At 51.7% G+C, this 18,003-nt stretch overlaps 1 protein-coding gene across 9 annotated transcripts in view; it reads right to left on the reverse strand.

Moving 5' to 3' along the window:
• NCOA1 (nuclear receptor coactivator 1) overlaps positions 1-18,003 on the reverse strand; it is a 65,586-nt gene that overhangs the window by 27,235 nt on the left and 20,348 nt on the right. For all 9 annotated transcript variants that reach the window (XR_002098163.1, XM_019520876.1, XM_019520875.1 and 6 more), the window contains 2 exons: positions 9,358-9,532; positions 1,003-1,129 (listed from right to left, as the gene is read on the reverse strand). Coding sequence is in view for 8 of the 9 variants with exons in the window: in XM_019520876.1 (XP_019376421.1) it covers positions 1,003-1,129; positions 9,358-9,532 (302 nt within the window). In the remaining variant the exon portion in view is untranslated. The remainder of the gene's footprint in view (positions 1-1,002; positions 1,130-9,357; positions 9,533-18,003) is intronic.

An 18,003-nucleotide genomic window follows, 5' to 3' on the forward strand; every position in this document is an offset into this window, starting at 1 on the left:
ATTTGACCCCAGTGCTCTTCCTGCCATGGCAGGGGGTCGGACTAGATGATCTGCTCAGGTCCCTTCCGACCCTAGAAACTATGAAACTATCTTACTGGAGTTTTGTGCTCATTGTCTAAGGGCTTTATTCAGCAAACATTAATCTCCCTTCATGTCTTTGACAAGACCTTCCCTGGCGGAGAGACCTACGGTAGGATTCTGGTCTGAACTCGATATTGCTCTTTCAGTGAGATACTGGGGAAGCTGCAGATCAATGTAGAAGAGTTTCCTCCCACAAGCTGCACAGGCTGCTCTGGGGAGGAGAGATCTTATCTGAATCCTTCGTGTGGCCAGACACCAATCTTAAGATCAACAGACCAAAGGGCTCATGACCTTTTGGATCCACGATTCCCTGAACAACTGAAAAACAATCCTCCAACTTACTGTATCCCACAATCCTCTGCTAATTACAAGGAACAGCTGCACTTTGCTCCCTGGGTGACCTCTAGCCACTGTGCAGGTTATGAGGTTATGGACTGATTCTATCTCCAACGCAGTATGGTGAGCATGGACTATAAAGAGCCACCATCACATGAGCTCATGCACCATACAATCAATTTTGAGGCTTTACAGGAAGGGAAGTGCTGTTCCAAATACTTGGGTCTATTGGCCAGGTGCTAACATGATAGATAGACCGGAGACTTGACTTCTACTCCTGGCTTTGTGGACCTGCAGTGCAAGATGTTCTGTGGCTCTTCTTCCACTTCCACCCCTTTGCAGACTTAGAAAGTTAGCTCTTCAGAACAGACACTGCTTCTCACTACATATCTGTGCAGCAGTTAGCACAATGGGGGTCCCAACCTGGGTTGGTTCCCCCTGGTGTTACCAGGAAATAACAGTACCCTGAAAACACGGTGTGTGGTTCCTAGCTGGGGACTGCTAGGTTCAAACCAGCACCACTGGTTTATGGCTCTGGCCATTCACAGTACTGGAGATCAGATTTTCCAAACCCAAGCTACTTACTCTTCTGGTTTGTTCAAAGGTCCTCGATTCATGGAGGCCATGGTGTTGTCTGTCCATGGAAGTTGGTCGCCCATTCCTGGCTGCCCAAACTGGTGATCTGGAACTCCCAATTCCAGCTCGGATATTCCTGATTTGGAAAAAGCAAAGGTGGGGGAGACAAGGTGTTACAGAGGAGGAGAGGTCTCGCAATCAGCATCTTGGGGGAAGTTGCACAAGTTTTTCCCCATTTACCATCCTTTGCACCCATGTGTGAAATACCTTCTGTGTCTAGGTGAGCGAAGAGAGAGGGAGAAAGTAAAAGGAAGGGGAAAAAAAAACCTGTTTAGACAAATGGTGGGACAACTGGGAGTCATCTGACAGACCTTGGTTCACACTGGCGGGTCTCCATTCCCACAAGCGTTCAACAGGTCAGTCCAAGCTGCTTGTGTGGACAAGGATGACCACTACCAGAGGATTAAAAAACGGGGGGCTGCTTATCTTACTCAGATACCACGGTGATGAGCACACAGCGTGCACCAAAGACAGAGAGATGATACAGAAGCCTCAAGCCCCTTGTCCTGCCCCATCTCCTGCTACCTCAGACCAGGAACCCAGGGTGGGTCAGTGATTTGTTTCACGTTGGCTTTCTATCAGTACATGAGCACGGCACATGCACTGTATATGTGCAGAGTACCCAAGCTTTCACCAAAGGCAGCTCGCTCCCCTCACCCTCCACACCGCCCCACATACCTGCCCAAATCACAACAGCCCAGGTTACCTACTGCTGCCCAAATGCATGGACTCTGTTTCTTTGACAGAGGTGGACAGGGTTTGCAGGACAGCTACAGTGTGTTGCCATTATGGAATAAGCAGTAAAGGCAAGGATACTGGTACTCTCAGATTTCAAAATACATGACACGCATTTTCAGAAAACAGACACGCTCAGAGTGTGCAAGACACTCACTGAGGCCTCGAGAGCTCTCATTCCTAGTGGCAGAAACATCAAGAGGCAGCTCTTTTCAGCCCAGTGACAGCTACCAGATGCAGACAAGATCTTTTGGATAAACACTGATAAGGTGCCACGGTCTCTTCCCCACTCTGTACACACAGTGACCCTGCAAAAAATGCCTCTTCTACTTGGATCTAGGGAAGTTTTTACAGTGTTAGCCAGCTAACAGGTTCTTTCTTATTCCTACTGGAGATTTTGCTTGCAAAAAGGAACCCCCTGCACATGCCTCCTGATGCTGTTTGACTTCCGATATCATAGAAACTAATTTTAAAAGGGAAAGGGCTAATTGGAGCAAATTAAATTCAGCAGGTGTTTGAGCCCTAGCCCGGGCCACACTCCGCCTGAAGACTTGGTGGCATCGTCTGATTGGAAATGGGAGTTGATCCTGAAGAGTGAACGGCCTCTTGGCTAACCTAACTTTCAACACCAGTGCAGAAGAAAAGCCACGATGGGCAAGACCATCCTGGCTTTGCTTCTGAGCACCTGTTTCTATCCCAAACGACTATCATTTCTAGGGGCTCAAGTACTCACTTTGTTGGGCAGTTACTAAAATAAATGGAAAGTCTTTTTTTTCCCTGCATGTTGCTCATCTGTGCCAATTCCCTTTTTCCAGTAAGACGAGATGTGGTATTAAAACCATTATCAGTTACAGAGATTTGTGTCCTCATTCAAAACTCCCCACTGAACCTAATCCCGTGCGAGTGCTTTGGCTCATCTTTGGTGGCTGGGGCATGTAAGAGGGTTGTGAGCCTCCTAATTGTCAATGGACCCAATCCTTTGCTCGAGCACCAACTGGCCATGCTTGTAGCTCCAGAGGCTCCCGCCTCAGTCACCCCATTTGGGGCCGGCGCCACGCAGAGCTGTTATAAACGGCAACTGAATTCCCGTGAAACTAGCCCTACCACCTGAGCACGCTGCTTGGATCCATCTTGCTGACCTCCTTCAAGCACGTCCTCCCAGACCTCCCTTTGGAGGAAAAGGAGGAGGGGTCCCCGTGCCTTCCTCCCTCTCACGGATTGTGCCGGGCTGGCTATCCTAATTACGGCCACACATTGGAGAGGCGACTCCACCGCGGGTTCATTTACTTCTTGCAATTACTGTGCAGAAAGACAAGAGCCTTAAGGTTGCCTGGCAACAGAAGAAGAAAGGAAGTGCTAGCGCAGCAGCGGGGCCCGCTCCAGCTGGGCAAGAGAAAACCCCATGCACAATTGCTTTGCAGCCCAATTCAGATTCCCCGCAGGCTCCTCTGACACCGACCCCGCTCTTCACTTGTGCTGAAGCTTGGCAGCTTCTCCAAGCCAGGGTGTGGTCCCCGGCTCTTCCCCGTACACACCCATCAGTGAGACGATGGCTTAGAAATCCAGGTGCCTTCTTCCTCCTTGAGATCAACCAAATCCTCCTTTGGTATCAGGTCAACCCGACCCGAGCCATCCCAAAAGCTATGGTTTTACAAGGGGGATCGCGCTAGTGCTTTGTACTGAGGTCCTTGCGGTCAAGTCCGTCGGCGAGGAGGCCTTTCGCTGCTCGTGGCCATTAGAAATCTGCAACACGGCACGTCATCTGCCCCCCAGCTACCCCACTGCACTTTGGCCCTGGCCTCCTTCACTAATGCAGCACTAGGCTGCAACCACCTCCTCTCCAGCTGCCTTTGAGGACTGGAAGTGCCAACCTCATTTCACTTGCAAGCCAAGGCGAGTCCCTACACAGCGCTCCAGACAAGGAAAGCTAGTGCAAAACACTACCTGACAAGCTGGTCCCTGGATTTTGTGTGAAGCTGGTCTTAGGCACCTACTGACTTCAAAAGCAGACAACGACCCTCGCAGAGACAGGCTCAGAGGTGCCTCAGAGGACAAGGAGTAACACTCCTCCTTTAACTGCAGCAAGGCAAATTTAGGTTGGAGATTAAGAAGAACTTCCTTGCTCTGCAGGCGTTTCAGCACCATAACAGATGCTCGGGAGGCTGTGGAGTCTCCATCCTTGGACGTTTTCAAGAGCTGGAAAAACGCTTGGCTGGGATGGTTTAGATAGGGCCAGTCCTGCCTTGGGGCTGGACCAGACGGACTCCTGAGGACCCTTCCAGCCCTACTTTTCTACATTTCCAAATCTTTACTATTTTCTGGCCGGGCAGTGGAAAGCAGCATGGTCAGATAAACCGTGGGTGGAATTTAAGGTTCTGTACCGGACTCCCTGGGGATCAATACATTTAGTAACGAACATTTCCGAGTCTAGGTCCAAATCCACAGATCTCACTTGCCTTTGGTGTTGGAGACAGGACACTGGACCATATGGCCTGATCCAGTCTGGCAACTCCTGCTTTCTCAGGCTGAGATGAGCAACCCTGGACTGGAGACTGCCTGTGATCTCCTTCCCTGCTGTTGGCCTGCCATTACAGCACTTCCCTTCCTTTTTGGAGGACAAAACAAACGGGTCCTGCCCAGCCAGAGCGCAGCCCGGCAAGTGGGAATACTGAGATCTCTACCACTGTGTCATTAGTCCTGCCTTGCACCCTGCACATTATAGTCTAATGTACAACCTGTGTTGAGATCCTTGCCCCTGCAGCTTTTCATCCACATTCTCACAAGCTTCTGGGCAGAGCATAGCCAAAGCCAGCTGCTGACACCAAATTTCAGGTAGCCCCACCAGCTCTCAAAAGCAGCTTATTCATGCCAAGTTGTATGCAAAGATGGTCTACCCCAGCAATTCTCAACCAGGGATGCTATGAGATCCTTTGAAGGGTGCTACAGGGTGGGAGGAGGGACGTACTGGCTTGTCCCTGCCCGGTCACTCCTCCTTCCTAACCAACCTGTCCAGTCCCTGTGGTGGGTGGGAAGCACCGTAATGAATACATTCACTTTTCCAGTGGGATGTTCCTCAATTCACAAGACTTATGGAGGGGGCCTGGGGTCTAAAAAGGTAAACCGCTGGTCTGGACTAATGCCCAGAGGAACCTTCCCCCTTGCATTTGCTGTGCTGTAGTCCTGGTTGTACCTTGGACCAGATCTTTCTAGGCACAAGGGAAGGCAAAGAACATCATTTTTATCTGAAATAATGCAGATTAAAAAACAGAAAAGGCAGAGCCTGAAAGCCAACTGCCTCTGAAGAACAGTCAGGGTATGGGGGGCACCAGAGCTGTCAGGTTATTTCAGATTAAGGAAGTGAATTGAATTCCTATATTCCAACCCCTGCAAGTTGTGATGCTCCACTGAGAAAGCAGAGCGATGAGAAGGGGCGGATATGCAGGGGTGCAGGCTTGTTCCCAGATACTGCACTGCAGGCAAGAAAGGCCTCGTTCTTGCATCTGCCCCTCTGTCTGTAGATAGCAGGGCAGGACCATGTTGCCTTGTGCAGCTTGTCCCATGCCATCCTTAAAACAGCTCATTTATTCACACACTGCACGGCCACAAATAAGACTCGCACTTTCTTTAGGGGAGAGCAGACTGAAGAAAAGAAAGAGCTTTCCCGTTAACCAAACTGCTCCAGATCAGTCTCCGCGTTTAAGACCCCGACCCTAATTTCTGAACACTAGTTTTCGGGCAAAAGGTGAGTGTTGGTATGTGAATAAATAAGTTCATTTCTTAAAATACATGCCCTGCCCCACCAGCATGAAATCCAAACACAAGGTCTAGGCCCCACCTGACTCCCACTCATGTCATTGATGGATGCTCGGCGCTGTGGGGTTTGGACCAATTTGGGTGCTCTCCCTGCTATGCTTTCATACCGGTAGACCCCCCAGAAATGGCTGTTGCGAGCTGCCAGGAAAGAGCAGGCCCAGATCCGTGGTTTCCTGTGGGAGTACGTACCTGTGTCGGGCTGGAAGGGGGTTGGTCCAGTTACTGTCCCCCTGCCCTGCTCCGACGGGAACCCGAAATGAGGACTGTTGCTGTTCGTTGCAGGAAAAGGAGCTGGCCTGAGCTGAGGTGGCTCCACGGGGTCGCAGAACTCAAATGGAGACCGACCAGCCTGCATGCCCTGCCCGCTGTTAATAGCTAGAGAGCCATTAAATAATAAATAAGTACAACTCAGACAGCTACCAAGGGCTCATCGCAACATTGCCAGTGCTCGACAGATTCATTGCCCTGCCAGGAAAGGAGCTGACATCAATAACTTTGGAGGGCGAGAGGGGGATTAACAGGGGAACGGCATGCTTATGGCACTCGGGAGCAGTGACTGCCGGCCGCGACTCCGTCACTCGGAGGTCATCCAGGCAATCATGCCTCAGAGTGCAAGCAATAACCGGCTGCACCCAGGGCAGAAAAGCCACCGATCGGCACTGGACAGTGACCTGGCTCTGCCTTGCCCCTCGTGAAAACGCAGATCGTGCAGGCTGCCATCATTAGAGGAGTGGAGAGGAAGGGGCCAGTGCCTCAGGATAAACGGCCTGTGCGCACACTCTTACTCCATGGTAAATGAGAGGTAATTCAACACGCCTTCATCAGGAGGTGACCGTGAAGTACGAGCATACGCACGGGCAGTTATGCTGGGACAACTATAACGTTACGTAGCCATGACCTGCTTGAAGCCCAAGCAAACAGTAAATGCAGGGTATGCAGAAGGCAGCTGGACCTGCCTGGAGCTTTGTGCCTACCTGTTAGAGAGCAAGAACCAGGCATGTTCTGAACCCCTGGGAATTGCCCCACGTGCTTCACTCTCCAAACATCCCATCACTACAGCTGGTCATTAAAGCGGAGGTGCAGAGATTTGCACAGGGCCAGGAGACTCCAGTGCTGATGGCCTGCAGCAGGGGGATGACTTTCACCTACCATCCGCCAGAGGTCTCTGCCCCTTCTCAGCGGGGGTTTAATGGAGCAGGAGTGCAAAGAAGCCCCACATGCCTTTATTTTTATGGTGCCTGCCAGCCTGGAATGAACATCCAGCCTCCTGATACTGAGCATCAAGACGGGGAGAATGTTAAGCCGTTTGGAAAGAAACCAGGACGAAGAAATTGTGTTGGTCATGTGCAGAATCCAGGTGTGAGACATATCCCACTTGATGGCGAAGAGCCAGGTGCTGCTGCAGGTACTTCCAGCCCCTCCTTGAGTGTCTCCCCCTTGCTCAGGGGTTGTGCTTCTTCAGGGCAACTGAAGAGGCCTTTATTGAACCCTCTGAACCACCAAATCCTTGCATTTTGTTTGCCAAGCCCTTAGGTTGAATGTCACCTCTGCACGTGGGGCCAATGCAAAGACCAGGCAGCTGCATGTTACTCTCTGCCAGTCTAACCATCTGGCATCTCTCTCCTGTCATGGGTTACCCATCCAGTTTAACCCAACTGCACCAACTTGAACAAACTGGCTTCTTCCCAGGCATTCGGCTCTGAGCTAGCTATTCTTGCTGGCTAATGTTCCTCCTTGTACAGTAGAGTCACAGCTGGAGTTTCAGGAGCGTAACTGGGCTTGCTCCCACTGCAGATTGTACTATAAACCTACTCCCTGCCCCTGCCAATCTCAGTTTAACTCCTCTCTGGTATAAGGTTCCCTTGCGCCCCACAGACAGTAAGTCCCATTACAATCGCACTCATCGTGTCACTGCATTATAGATGCCCCTAATACGCAGGTCCCCAAAGGTACTGTCTGTTTTGGCCTTCGAATGGGAGAGCAAATAATAGGTTTGAGTGATAAGCTGCCGTCTGATCTTTAGCTGCGAATTCAGCAGGGAGGGGATGGGACAATGGGTCAATGGTTACAATTACAGAGCTGACGGCTCCTTTTCACACACCCAGCTATCCTCTATTGTGGAGCTGTGCAGCACGGGGCTCCGACAGGCTTGCTGTCATCCACGGCTCTCGCCAGGTTCAATGCCTGGGGTGCTGTCTCCCACCTTGCCTGGAGCTCTGGATGCAGGTCCTTGCCTCTCCCCGAGGCATCGAGCCTTGTCCCTCACTAATGGCCAGCCCCAGTGACGGAGCCAACCTGCTGCTCACAGACCACAGTGCTCTTCTTAGCAGGGCACGAGCTGCTGGGTGTGCGCAGCTCAGCTGTACACTACTCCAGGAGGGCACCAGCGTCGTCTCAAAAGCCACGTCCACTCCTCGGTCACGAAGCCAGGTTTTCCTCCTCCTCACAGCGCTGAGCCGCTCTTCCTTGCACTGTAGGGTTTTACTCTGCTGAAGACACTGGATTTATGGCCAGAACATAACCCAGGCTCTTGGTTTACCCCAGCCAGGCAGTGCCATTTGGTGGGTCTCTCTCCCTGGCTTCTGCCTGAGACTGCAGAGCCAGCCAGCAGCTTCATTATCTCTATTTGCTGAATAAGTAATGCGTGGATTATCCCTCCCTAGGTAGAATGTTAAACAGCAGCTAATTGGTTTATATCTGGCATTATTCTGCCAACCATTAGATTTTCCTTTCAGAAAATTCCTCTCCCGCAGCCTTTGGACTCCTTCAGACAGCCCTGTTCGATAGCAAAATCTGCACCTCAGCTTTAAGGACTCAGCGCAATTTCCAGTGACAATGTGACTTATCCCCCCGCCCCCATCCTTTTGGCTCACGGTGATGCAGAAACGCAATAAAAACCAATTGTAGTTTGTCCAGCCTGAAACAGAGCGGGGGGACAGGGAGGGCCTCGTACGGCTGAAATCTGGTGCTCCTCTTTGCACTGGGGCCGGCAGGGAATGGAGGGGTTGGGCGAGGACAGTTTCAACCGAAACGACAGCAACGCAGCAGACTTGTGCCAGCATTGTCCCGTCTCTCAGGGTGCCGGGGCGTGATCCCCAACCAGCAGGGCTGTGCTGGCCGAAGTCCCTGGTGCCGACATGGTTATACAAGCAAACTCGTACCTGGACACTGCAGGGGGAGGAGGCGGCATGTTACCACACTCGTTACCGTACTGAACCCTGCCATTGGCACAGTGGATTTCGGCTGCCCTTGCAGTGCGGATGTGGCCCGAGACCCACCTGACAGAGCAACCCCTCGGGCTCCTGAGGGGAAGCCGTGCTGCCCTCACTAAAGCTCCACCAGTTGATTCTGCTTTTGCCCACAAGCTCTTCCGGGCGCAAGCGCTGAGGCTGTTTTGCACTGCCTCACCTCTCCTGACCAGGCTATGTATTGTGGTGTCTCCCTGGGGATGAACCAGGAGGCCCTGTGAGCGACGGTGACTGTCCAAGCCCATGTGCAGTGACCCCCTCGTTCCTGAGCCTGTCTGCTTGTGTAGTCCCCAGCTCTGAACCTGTGCAGGGACACCCCCCTGCCCTCTTACTCACTCACGTCACAGTGGGTCGAAATGCAGGCAGGGGCGGGAGGGGTCTCAGTCACAGTTCTCTACAAGGGAGAGCCATGCAGCGTTAATGGAAAACCCATGCAACTGCAAAAAGCCTCCCCAGTGCTGGGGGTGGGGGTGTGAGAGCGCAGGGATCTGCCCCGCCATACACGTACGATTGAGACCCGCGGGGGTCCTTGCCATGCTGCTGGCCTGGAGCGGAGCTGCCATCATCTCGGGTTTGATTGCCACGCCACTTTCGGTTCTGTCTGGCCCGCACAGGCCCGGCATTTGCGCTGCCTTCTCCAGCGATGGCAACAGCTGGTCGAGCTGGTCGAGGTCGGCGGCAAACTGAGGGAGGAAACAAGATCAGGGGTGAGTCGCAGACCCTCTGGCCACCAGCGAGGGGAACGAGAGCTTTCCATTATCTTAACTACACGAGCAATTCCAAACCCGGCTTCTCCCCAGCCCTATAATTAACTTGCTTGCTAAAACTGCGTGGGGCTCACGGCATCCCCTGCGCCTCAAGCCTGTTGCAGTGCAGTTTTCTATCCCCTCCCTCAGTACTGATGGAAAGGCCTTTGCTGGGTTTGTATCACTGAGAACATAGGAGCGCCAGCCTGGCAGCAGGGATTGATTTCCCTCCCTCCTGCCTCCAGGCTCGGGGCAGTGTCCGTCCACTGGTGTTTAGTGGCGTTCCCTGCGTGAAACTGGAGGGAAAGGGGAGACTGCAACCCCACAGGCTAGCGCAAACCCAGAGCACTGAAGGACAGAGGCAACAGCGACATCTTCACCATGAAATGCTGCCGTTTTACAGACACGGGGGACCCACAGCCACCTCGCAGGGGACAAACACCTGCACAGTAGAGGAGGGTCGTTTTATGGTCAGGAGAGATGGGTTCAGGTCCAACCCGGCACAAGCCTCCTGCGTGACACCGTCTCATCTAACCTCCCTACCCCTCAAGTCCCAGCTGTAAAACAGGAGTGATTATACCACCCTGCCCCCGCTCTTAATTTCTCTTGCCTATTTAGACTGTAAGCCCTTTGGAGCTGGGATGGTCCCGTGCTGTTGTGTTCATACAGGGCTCAGCACAACGAGGCCTTGTTCTCAGCTGAGGTTTCACGACACCACTATGATAGTCACAAATATTATTAATGGCTTGAAGGGGCTGTAGCAAACCTACAGCTATTAAACAGGCTCTGGTTTGCTCTGTTAATATACAGGTGCTTAAGCTGAGTTAAAAAATCACCTCTCCTGAGAAGCGGCTTTATGGAACAACTCTCCAAAACTCTACGTGAGCCTTTGCCTAGGGCCGTACTTGATGAGCTAGTAAAATATAATTTAGCCTTTACAATCTTCATCATGGCAAAGAGTGGAAGAGGAGATGTCTGGCCTGGGGAGTCCAATAAATGGGGAAGTTACTGGGGAAGCGATTCACACCAGTAGAGATAATGACAATCCTGTGAAGCAGCAGGTTGGGACAAAAGGGGACAAGATAAATGGGGCTGTGGCTAAAAATAACCGCTCAAGGGAAGCCAAATTTTAAAGTCTCGCAGTCAAAGGACACATCTGAATGTGGTTCTCAAAACGGCATAACAAACCGCGTGTGTGTTAAGCAATGTACACGTTGACCGAGGCAGAATTACTGAGCTCAAATACATTTGCATTTGACCAAGGGATGCAGGGAAGGAAGAACACCGTGATGGGGAGCCGGGTCATTAGCTGGGCTATGAGGTTGGAGCTGACAGTCCTCACGTCTACGATGAATATAACGAGATTTACCAGCGGCCTGGGGTATGCAGGCAGCTGTGCCTTTCACAAAAGAGACCAGGCATCCGCATGGCCGTGGAGAAATCAGCTGCGCGACTGAAGGGCAGGCCCGGGGGTGGGAAGCTTCCCTTGGCGTCTCACCATGGGGCAGCTCGGGGCTGGCCTCAGCCTTGCCCTGCTTCGTAGCAAGGGATTCATGCTTCTTAGGGGCCTGCAGGCTAGCTGTGGCCAAGGCAAACTCTGACAAGGGCCTTGCAAGGGGCCGGCTGATTGCTTAGAAGAAAAGACTCCGCAATTAGCAAAAGGGGACAAGATAAATTAGCCTCTTAGGAAACCAAAGCCAGGGAAGGCCTCCAGCAAGAAGCAGGAATGCAAGGGATGGCCAGTGGGGAGGATCTGGGAAAGGAGAGGCAGGAACAGCTCCCTTCCTCTTTCATTACGGAGGTAAGGAGAGGTTACCGAGGTTGAGTCTCCACAACCCCCGTGACAAGCGCCTTCTGCATCCTACGTGAGCTGTGTTAGTTATCTGGAAATGCAGAATGGCCTCTGAAGGGATGAGCAGGTCTCTCTGCTGGGGACAGCCACATCACATCAGTGGACCAAAGGCAGAGGCTGTCTAGCAAGCGGCCTGAAAGCAGAGCAGAAGTCTGCCGCCAACCGCCCGCTCAGGCAACACCACCCGGAGCCCTGCTAGCCCCATGTCCAGCCCCCGGCTGTGGCAGAGGAAGGTTGATGCTTTTGCTTCCTGGGGCAAGTTTTGTGTTCCTCACCCTCCCCGGGAGGGGAAAACCTTGGCACTCTCCAAGGACACAAAGCGCGGCCGTATCATGCTCGCCTGGTGCAGACAGGTCCTGGAAGTGGAGCGACTGGCATTGATAAAGTGCCACCGCACCTCATCAACATGAGTTCGAGGTTATCGCTCTCCGAGGATCCAACCTAGAGACTTCTCTCCATATTTATTCAAGTACAGCACAGAAAATGGCAAAAGACAGCGCTGTCTGTTTAGATTATTCTCCCCTCTCTTTTACTGACAAAACGTCACCCGTTTATCAAGTCTCCCAACAAAGGGACAAGCCCAGAAAGGTGCTTTCAGGTGGTAATGCACTGCATAAAACGATTAGGACGTGACGATCTCATGAGGAGAAGGGACTCTACTGAGCCAACTCAGGCAAAAAGATGGGTAGATTGCTGCTACCAGCACCTCAATTGTTTCACGGACATGGCAGTATAGCCATGGTGGGGGTATACTCCCCATCACCTGGGTCTCCTGCAAGACTCTGCCATGCAGCTTCTGAACAGCTGCTCTCCTCCGAGATGCGCAGTCTCTGTCTGAGCAGAGATCACATTTCCTGATCGGCTTGGACTGATCATTTGCTCTCTACGGTCATGGCAGCATCTCAATAGGTAGGCAGGCAGGCAACTAGGCAGGCATTGCTAATATACTCTACCTCTGCAGCAGGGCAAGCGCTTGCTTTCCTCGCAGCATGGCTGTAAGGATGAAGTTCACACAGTGCTCCGAAAATGAAAGGTGTAACTACGTAGAATAAGTCCTATGTAGAGTTTATATTATGGTTTGTATGGGATAGTTTGGATAAGGATGATCCTGCCTCAGGCAGGGGGTTGGACTAGATGATTTCTGGAGGTCCCTTCCAGCCTCACTGCTCTAGGATTGTATGGTTGAGCTAGGTGGTAATTATCAATGCCATGAGTTACAGCAAAATATCTGCCCATTGGCTTTCCACCACCTTTTCTCTCCATCAGATTCTAAGCCCAGAGTCCACAGGAAAGGAACGCCCTTACAAACATGCCGGTTCCCGCTTAGACGGAGGATCAAATGCAAGGTGCGCACTTCAGTGGACACTCTGCAAAAGGACCACACAATTCCACAGAGAAATGCAGCTGGTTGTCACAGCAATTTTCCTTTGGGTGCGATGCACCTTGCAAAAAAAGGGCAGACAGGTCATGTACGGCACACAACTATACAGCACCCCGATGGTGGTAGGGGAGCGCTCTATACAAGGCAGAAGACCTGTCTACAAGACACACTCGCCCCCCGTCATAAGATATGGGGCAAGATACAGGAGTCACTGGGTGGCACTCTGTGACCTGGGTTTACAGGACCACAGCGGTACACTCTGGCTCTAATGATGTATGGAGCGGTGCAGCTGAGAGACACCTGCCTTTTGATTAGCAAAGAAAAATATTCAGGTTTAAGAGAGAAAATCTTTCTAACAATAAATTTGCAGGCAAATTCTGTCCCGGGATACTGCAGGCATTCGCAGGTAACATCCCGATAAGCTGAAGTGACGATAGCTAACTTCACCACTCACGCAAGCAGGGTACCACTCAGGTAACTCATTAGGAGGCCACGCAGACTGTCTTGTTACCTAGAAGAGGGGAAGCCCTGAAGGAGAAGCCTTTACACAGAGTCACACAAAGCCCTTGGAAAAAATAACGAATACAGCTGCCTTGTCAAGCGGTCTGCCTGGGAGCCGGGATGGAGTCACAGGACTGACGCAAGAGGGAGCAGGGAATGGGGCTTCAAAATGAAGCCAACTGCCTGGAGGTCTCAGCCTTAGCCTTGGCTCACTCTTGTCGAGTGCTTTCGTGGGTTGAAAAGCGCTGTCAGGCTGACCTGGCTCCCACACTCTTACCGGGGCTGGAAAGTCCACGAAAGACTCAATGCTTTGGGCTGGTCTCGTCTAGGCCCTCCCGACCCTAGAGGCAGGTGCATGGCCGAAGGTCATTTGGAGCCGCGTTTTGGTGCCACGCGCACAGCTGCCTGGAGCGAACAGTTAACACTGCGCAGTGACAGCTTCCCTCCGTCCCTATGGTGTCTAAACAACACCACAATTACTGCCACCCAAATGCCAGCCCGCCTAATCCCATCAGCGGGGAACAACAGGCTAATCGCCCAGCAAAGCCCCTGTCCAGCGTGACCGGGTATATCAGTTACGGCCTGCTAAGCCAGGAGAGTTAGTCTTTCCACAGAGAGGGTTAGTGGGGAAGGCTTAGCTGTCAAGCCAACAAAGTGAAAAGGATGAAGCCCACAAGCCCTGGGCTTCGATTCCCTGCCTCTTCTTGCCCTTGCTGTTGTACTGCAGTGCCCTGCCCAGTGATACACAGCTCCTATGCCTGCGCTTCTCTGCATGCAGCGACGTGGACCGGGCTCCCAGATGAAGCCTGCACACAACTGCTTCCCTTCTCCTAAGCTCTTCCTCACACTTCATGTGCTTTGATACACGTAGGGAACTGCTGTTCTGCAGGGCAGGGGGGTGATTGAGCTGTGCAGGGCCTAGCGCTGCCAGTCTGTCACCTAGAAAGGCTAATGCCAGCCACAAAAGCAATGCTTCTGCTCCCGGCAATGTAGCAGGCCTCGCAGGAGCCTGGAAGGCCTGCTCAGATGCATCACTGGGACAGGCCGTACCTTTGAAGATACCATATTCCTGCACTTCATTACTCCACTCACCATCTGCTAACATGGGAGGGGAGAGTGCAGCTTTGCGCCCACTTCTGAGGGTACGAAATCGTCAGGGCAAATCACTTGATGAGTTCCTAATTGGTAAACGCTTGACAAGTCCATGGCGTCGTTGCAGTAGCAAGGACCCTATTCCCAGCTGTTATATTAAGCTGGTTGTCATCTTTGCTGACCTAAATTTCCCCTGAAGTTTCAACTTGATGCAGCGTTCTTCGTTCCCTGCCCTGAGCTGCTTGGTCAAGCAAGTTGCCAAATCCCACCACAGAAGTTGCTGCACTTTGGCATCAGAAGTGATTTCTATGCTGTTTGTGTTTCTATGCATTTGCGCTGGTCTTGTCTGGGCCCTCCTGACCCCAGAGGCACGCGCAAGGCAGAAGCCAGCGTGTAAGAGCTTGTTGGTGCTTGGTGAAGGTGGACGGATACAACCGTTGCGTGTGAGAAAAGAGGTAGACGTTTCCTCTACAAATGTTAAGGACTTTCCTTCTTGCAGAGCCAGGGATCAGTGCCAGCGCTCCTGAGTTACAGCCTCCACCATCCAACCATGCCCCTAAGGTCAGTGCTGGGGCCAGAAGTCTTCACAGGGAAGTGGGCTCAAAAACAACACCGAACCCCGCTAAAAACACCAGGTTGGCAAGCTGCACGATGCGCATTCGTCCCATGTGTCTGGTGGCCCGAAGCACAGAAGAGATTGCTTTAACTTACCACTGATGAGATTAATTTAATTAATAGAAGCCTGTGGTGTCATTTAAATGATACAGCCCTCTCTCCTCCAGAACTGGGCCTAAGAGGCTATTACTTCTCTGGCAGAACAGGCGCCATCAAGCCTGCAGGCTCTACTTTGCATCGCATCCACCCGGGAAGCTAAAAGCGCATCTTCACATCCGGGGGACTCGCCTCTCTGCTGCAAATATAAAAACTAATGTGCTGCAGATTTCCCAGCAGGCTGGGGAACGCTGGAGTGTGGTGCTCCCCAAATGCTTCCCCTGCCGGGGCTGCGCTCTGCATCCCAATGACATTCCAGCCTTGCTGCTACGGTTCAATGTCCAACACAGTTTATTACAAGCCCTCTTTGCATGCTTAACTATGCAAGCTCCCTCTGGCCTGAAACCAAAGCAGGAAAAGCCTTATGATCCTAAGCTAAGGGAGAAGCCTACCCCCGACACATGAGACAGTCTTTATTTAGTGGTCTCCGCGTGCCCCAGAAACTCAAAATGGCCAGGCTAACCTGGAAGAGGCCTTCTCCTCTATGCTGCAGTTATAAGCAACCTTGGTGCTTCCCACTGCCACCATCCAGGACGCGGGCAGAGTCCTGTGCTAAGCAAAGTGGCATCAGCAAGCGCTGGGTCTGACCCTGGGCGGGTGGTTCACTGCAGCTCCGTGCTGTGAAATTATCATGCAATGCCACGCAGTGCAAAGGGTGCGGGATGGCCCAGAGAAATGTAGGCACTGCAGTACTAGAAAGCAGGATCAGATCACTGGCTCTTTGAGCTCAGGCTGTTCCAGTTTCCTGCCCAATCTCATGCTCTTTGAATTTTTCATACAGACTTCACAGGAACCTTTGCTTTCACTGCTTTAAACACGAGTCTCCCGGTCAGGCAGGCTCAGACCCCAGAAGACAAAGGAAAGCAAGTGCTGTTAAGTTGATCTCACGATCACTATAGCTCATGGGATCTGGATGGGTGGGCCTGGCAATGCCATACTTCTAGGGGTGGCCAGTGCCCGTGCCAGTTATAGAAGGTGCCAAAACCTGTTTCTGGGGCACTCTGGGGACAAATCTGCAGCCAATGAAAGCTGCCTTTTACCTGGCTCAGTTTTGAAGCAGGACATTTCACATGTTCCATTACTATTTTAAGCACTTACAGTTTTATTTCTATTACCCATGGTTGAACCTTGCTGCGGTTCCTGCGCTGGTATCAAGCAGCAAGGAGCTCTGCAAGCTTGGTATGTGGCTCAGTGTTTCAGCTATGCAGCTCCCTAAAGGATGCATGCAAAATAAGAGTAAAGGCTCTGAGGCCAATGCACTGTCCTTAGCTGGCCCCTCAGTCAAAGGCCTCCCTCCTGGTTCACTGGCCGGATCTCCAGCTAACCACAAATGCAACAAATCAAATTGGTGGCTGGACGCAAAATCCAGAAAACCCCCAAAGCAATATGGGCAACAAGAGGAATTCAGATATTGAACTCTCCCCTTGGATGCTGCACAGTTACGCGGTTGCTTCCTTGTAGGAGTAAGTGTTTGTGGACTTAGACAAAAAGCTCTCTCCAGCTCTTTGTTATTAACTCTTTGGAAAGAGTCACCGTGATGCTCCAGAGCTGTCTTGAAGAGAAGAGAAGAGAAGAGAAGAGAAGAGAAGAGAAGAGAAGTCATCCACTGGGCTGGGACTGTGAGGTTGATTGCAAAGATGATGGAAAGTCCTAAGGATGCATTCAGATGACAAGGCCTGGACCCCAGGACAGTCTCCTCTCTGCTCTGTCCGGTGCTAAGTGCATGGTTAGCCCTCGGCAAACACATGAGTTTTGAGGATCCTTTGTCAGCTGCATTATCCAGAGCAGAGGCCAATGGGGTCCCATGGTACCCAGCGCTCTCCCTGCAAGCAGGTCATCCCTCTCTGTTGTGTGTGCGTGTGTTATAGACCTTCCTCCCCGGTCTATGTAGTTGGACATCCCAGAATGCCTTGCTCACATGATGCCCTGTGGGCACTCTATGCCTTTCACAGAATAGTAGAAAAGATGGGCTGGAAGGCATCTCCAGAGGTCACATGGCAGGATCAGCCCTGTCCAAACCAGTCCAAACAAGCCCTTTGAGCAGGACTCCAGTACAATGTCTGTCAGTCTCCCAGCCCCCACCTTAATTTGGGCTTTCCCCCCTTTGGGGGTCATTTCAATGGCTGGTAGAACTCGAATGGGGAGAGAACCAGCTAATGCATGCATGCAACGGGGCCATCCTGGCAGGAGAGGAGTGTTTTATGGGGAGATATAAAAGAGTTCGGTTTCCACTTGCCTACAGGAGAACGAACTGCGGCTCCCAAAAGAATGGAGCCCTTAGCCTTATTAAGAGGCTTATTGTGTATTTGTCATTTGAGGCTTTCAGAGCACTCTGTTATTCATATAATATCTCCCCAACTCAGCTGCCCTATTTGACACAGTCAGTAAGCAGGCTATCAGCCTTGCTCTGAATGTCAGACTCTCTGTTCTATTTGCTTAAAAAGGATTAAGCAGCCTTATCCGTGTTACCATCTCCCCTGGTTTTCAGAAATAAGAAATCTCTTCTATTCACAGCCGCATGTAATGAATATTTATACGCCCAAATCTCTATCGTCGGGATCTGTCACCGGATTATTCAATTTAATCAGAGTTTCTGGATAACTAAAGGCCCCTTGTAATTGCTAATCTCAGCCAACAAGTGGGCAACAGATTGAAAATTCCCCTGGACGCGACCCCTGACTATGCCTGGAGTTGGGTTAATGGCTTTTTCGGGTTTATAAAACACCTTTCCGCCCCTCGGTCCCAGCACCAGCGTTCAAAGTATCAGCGTACCTTGTTCTACATTTTAATGGCCTTCCATTGGGCAATTTC

Source organism: Gavialis gangeticus, unplaced genomic scaffold (assembly GCF_001723915.1).
Source record: "Gavialis gangeticus isolate Ggan-Ray unplaced genomic scaffold, GavGan_comp1, whole genome shotgun sequence".
NCBI lineage: Eukaryota > Metazoa > Chordata > Crocodylia > Gavialidae > Gavialis > Gavialis gangeticus.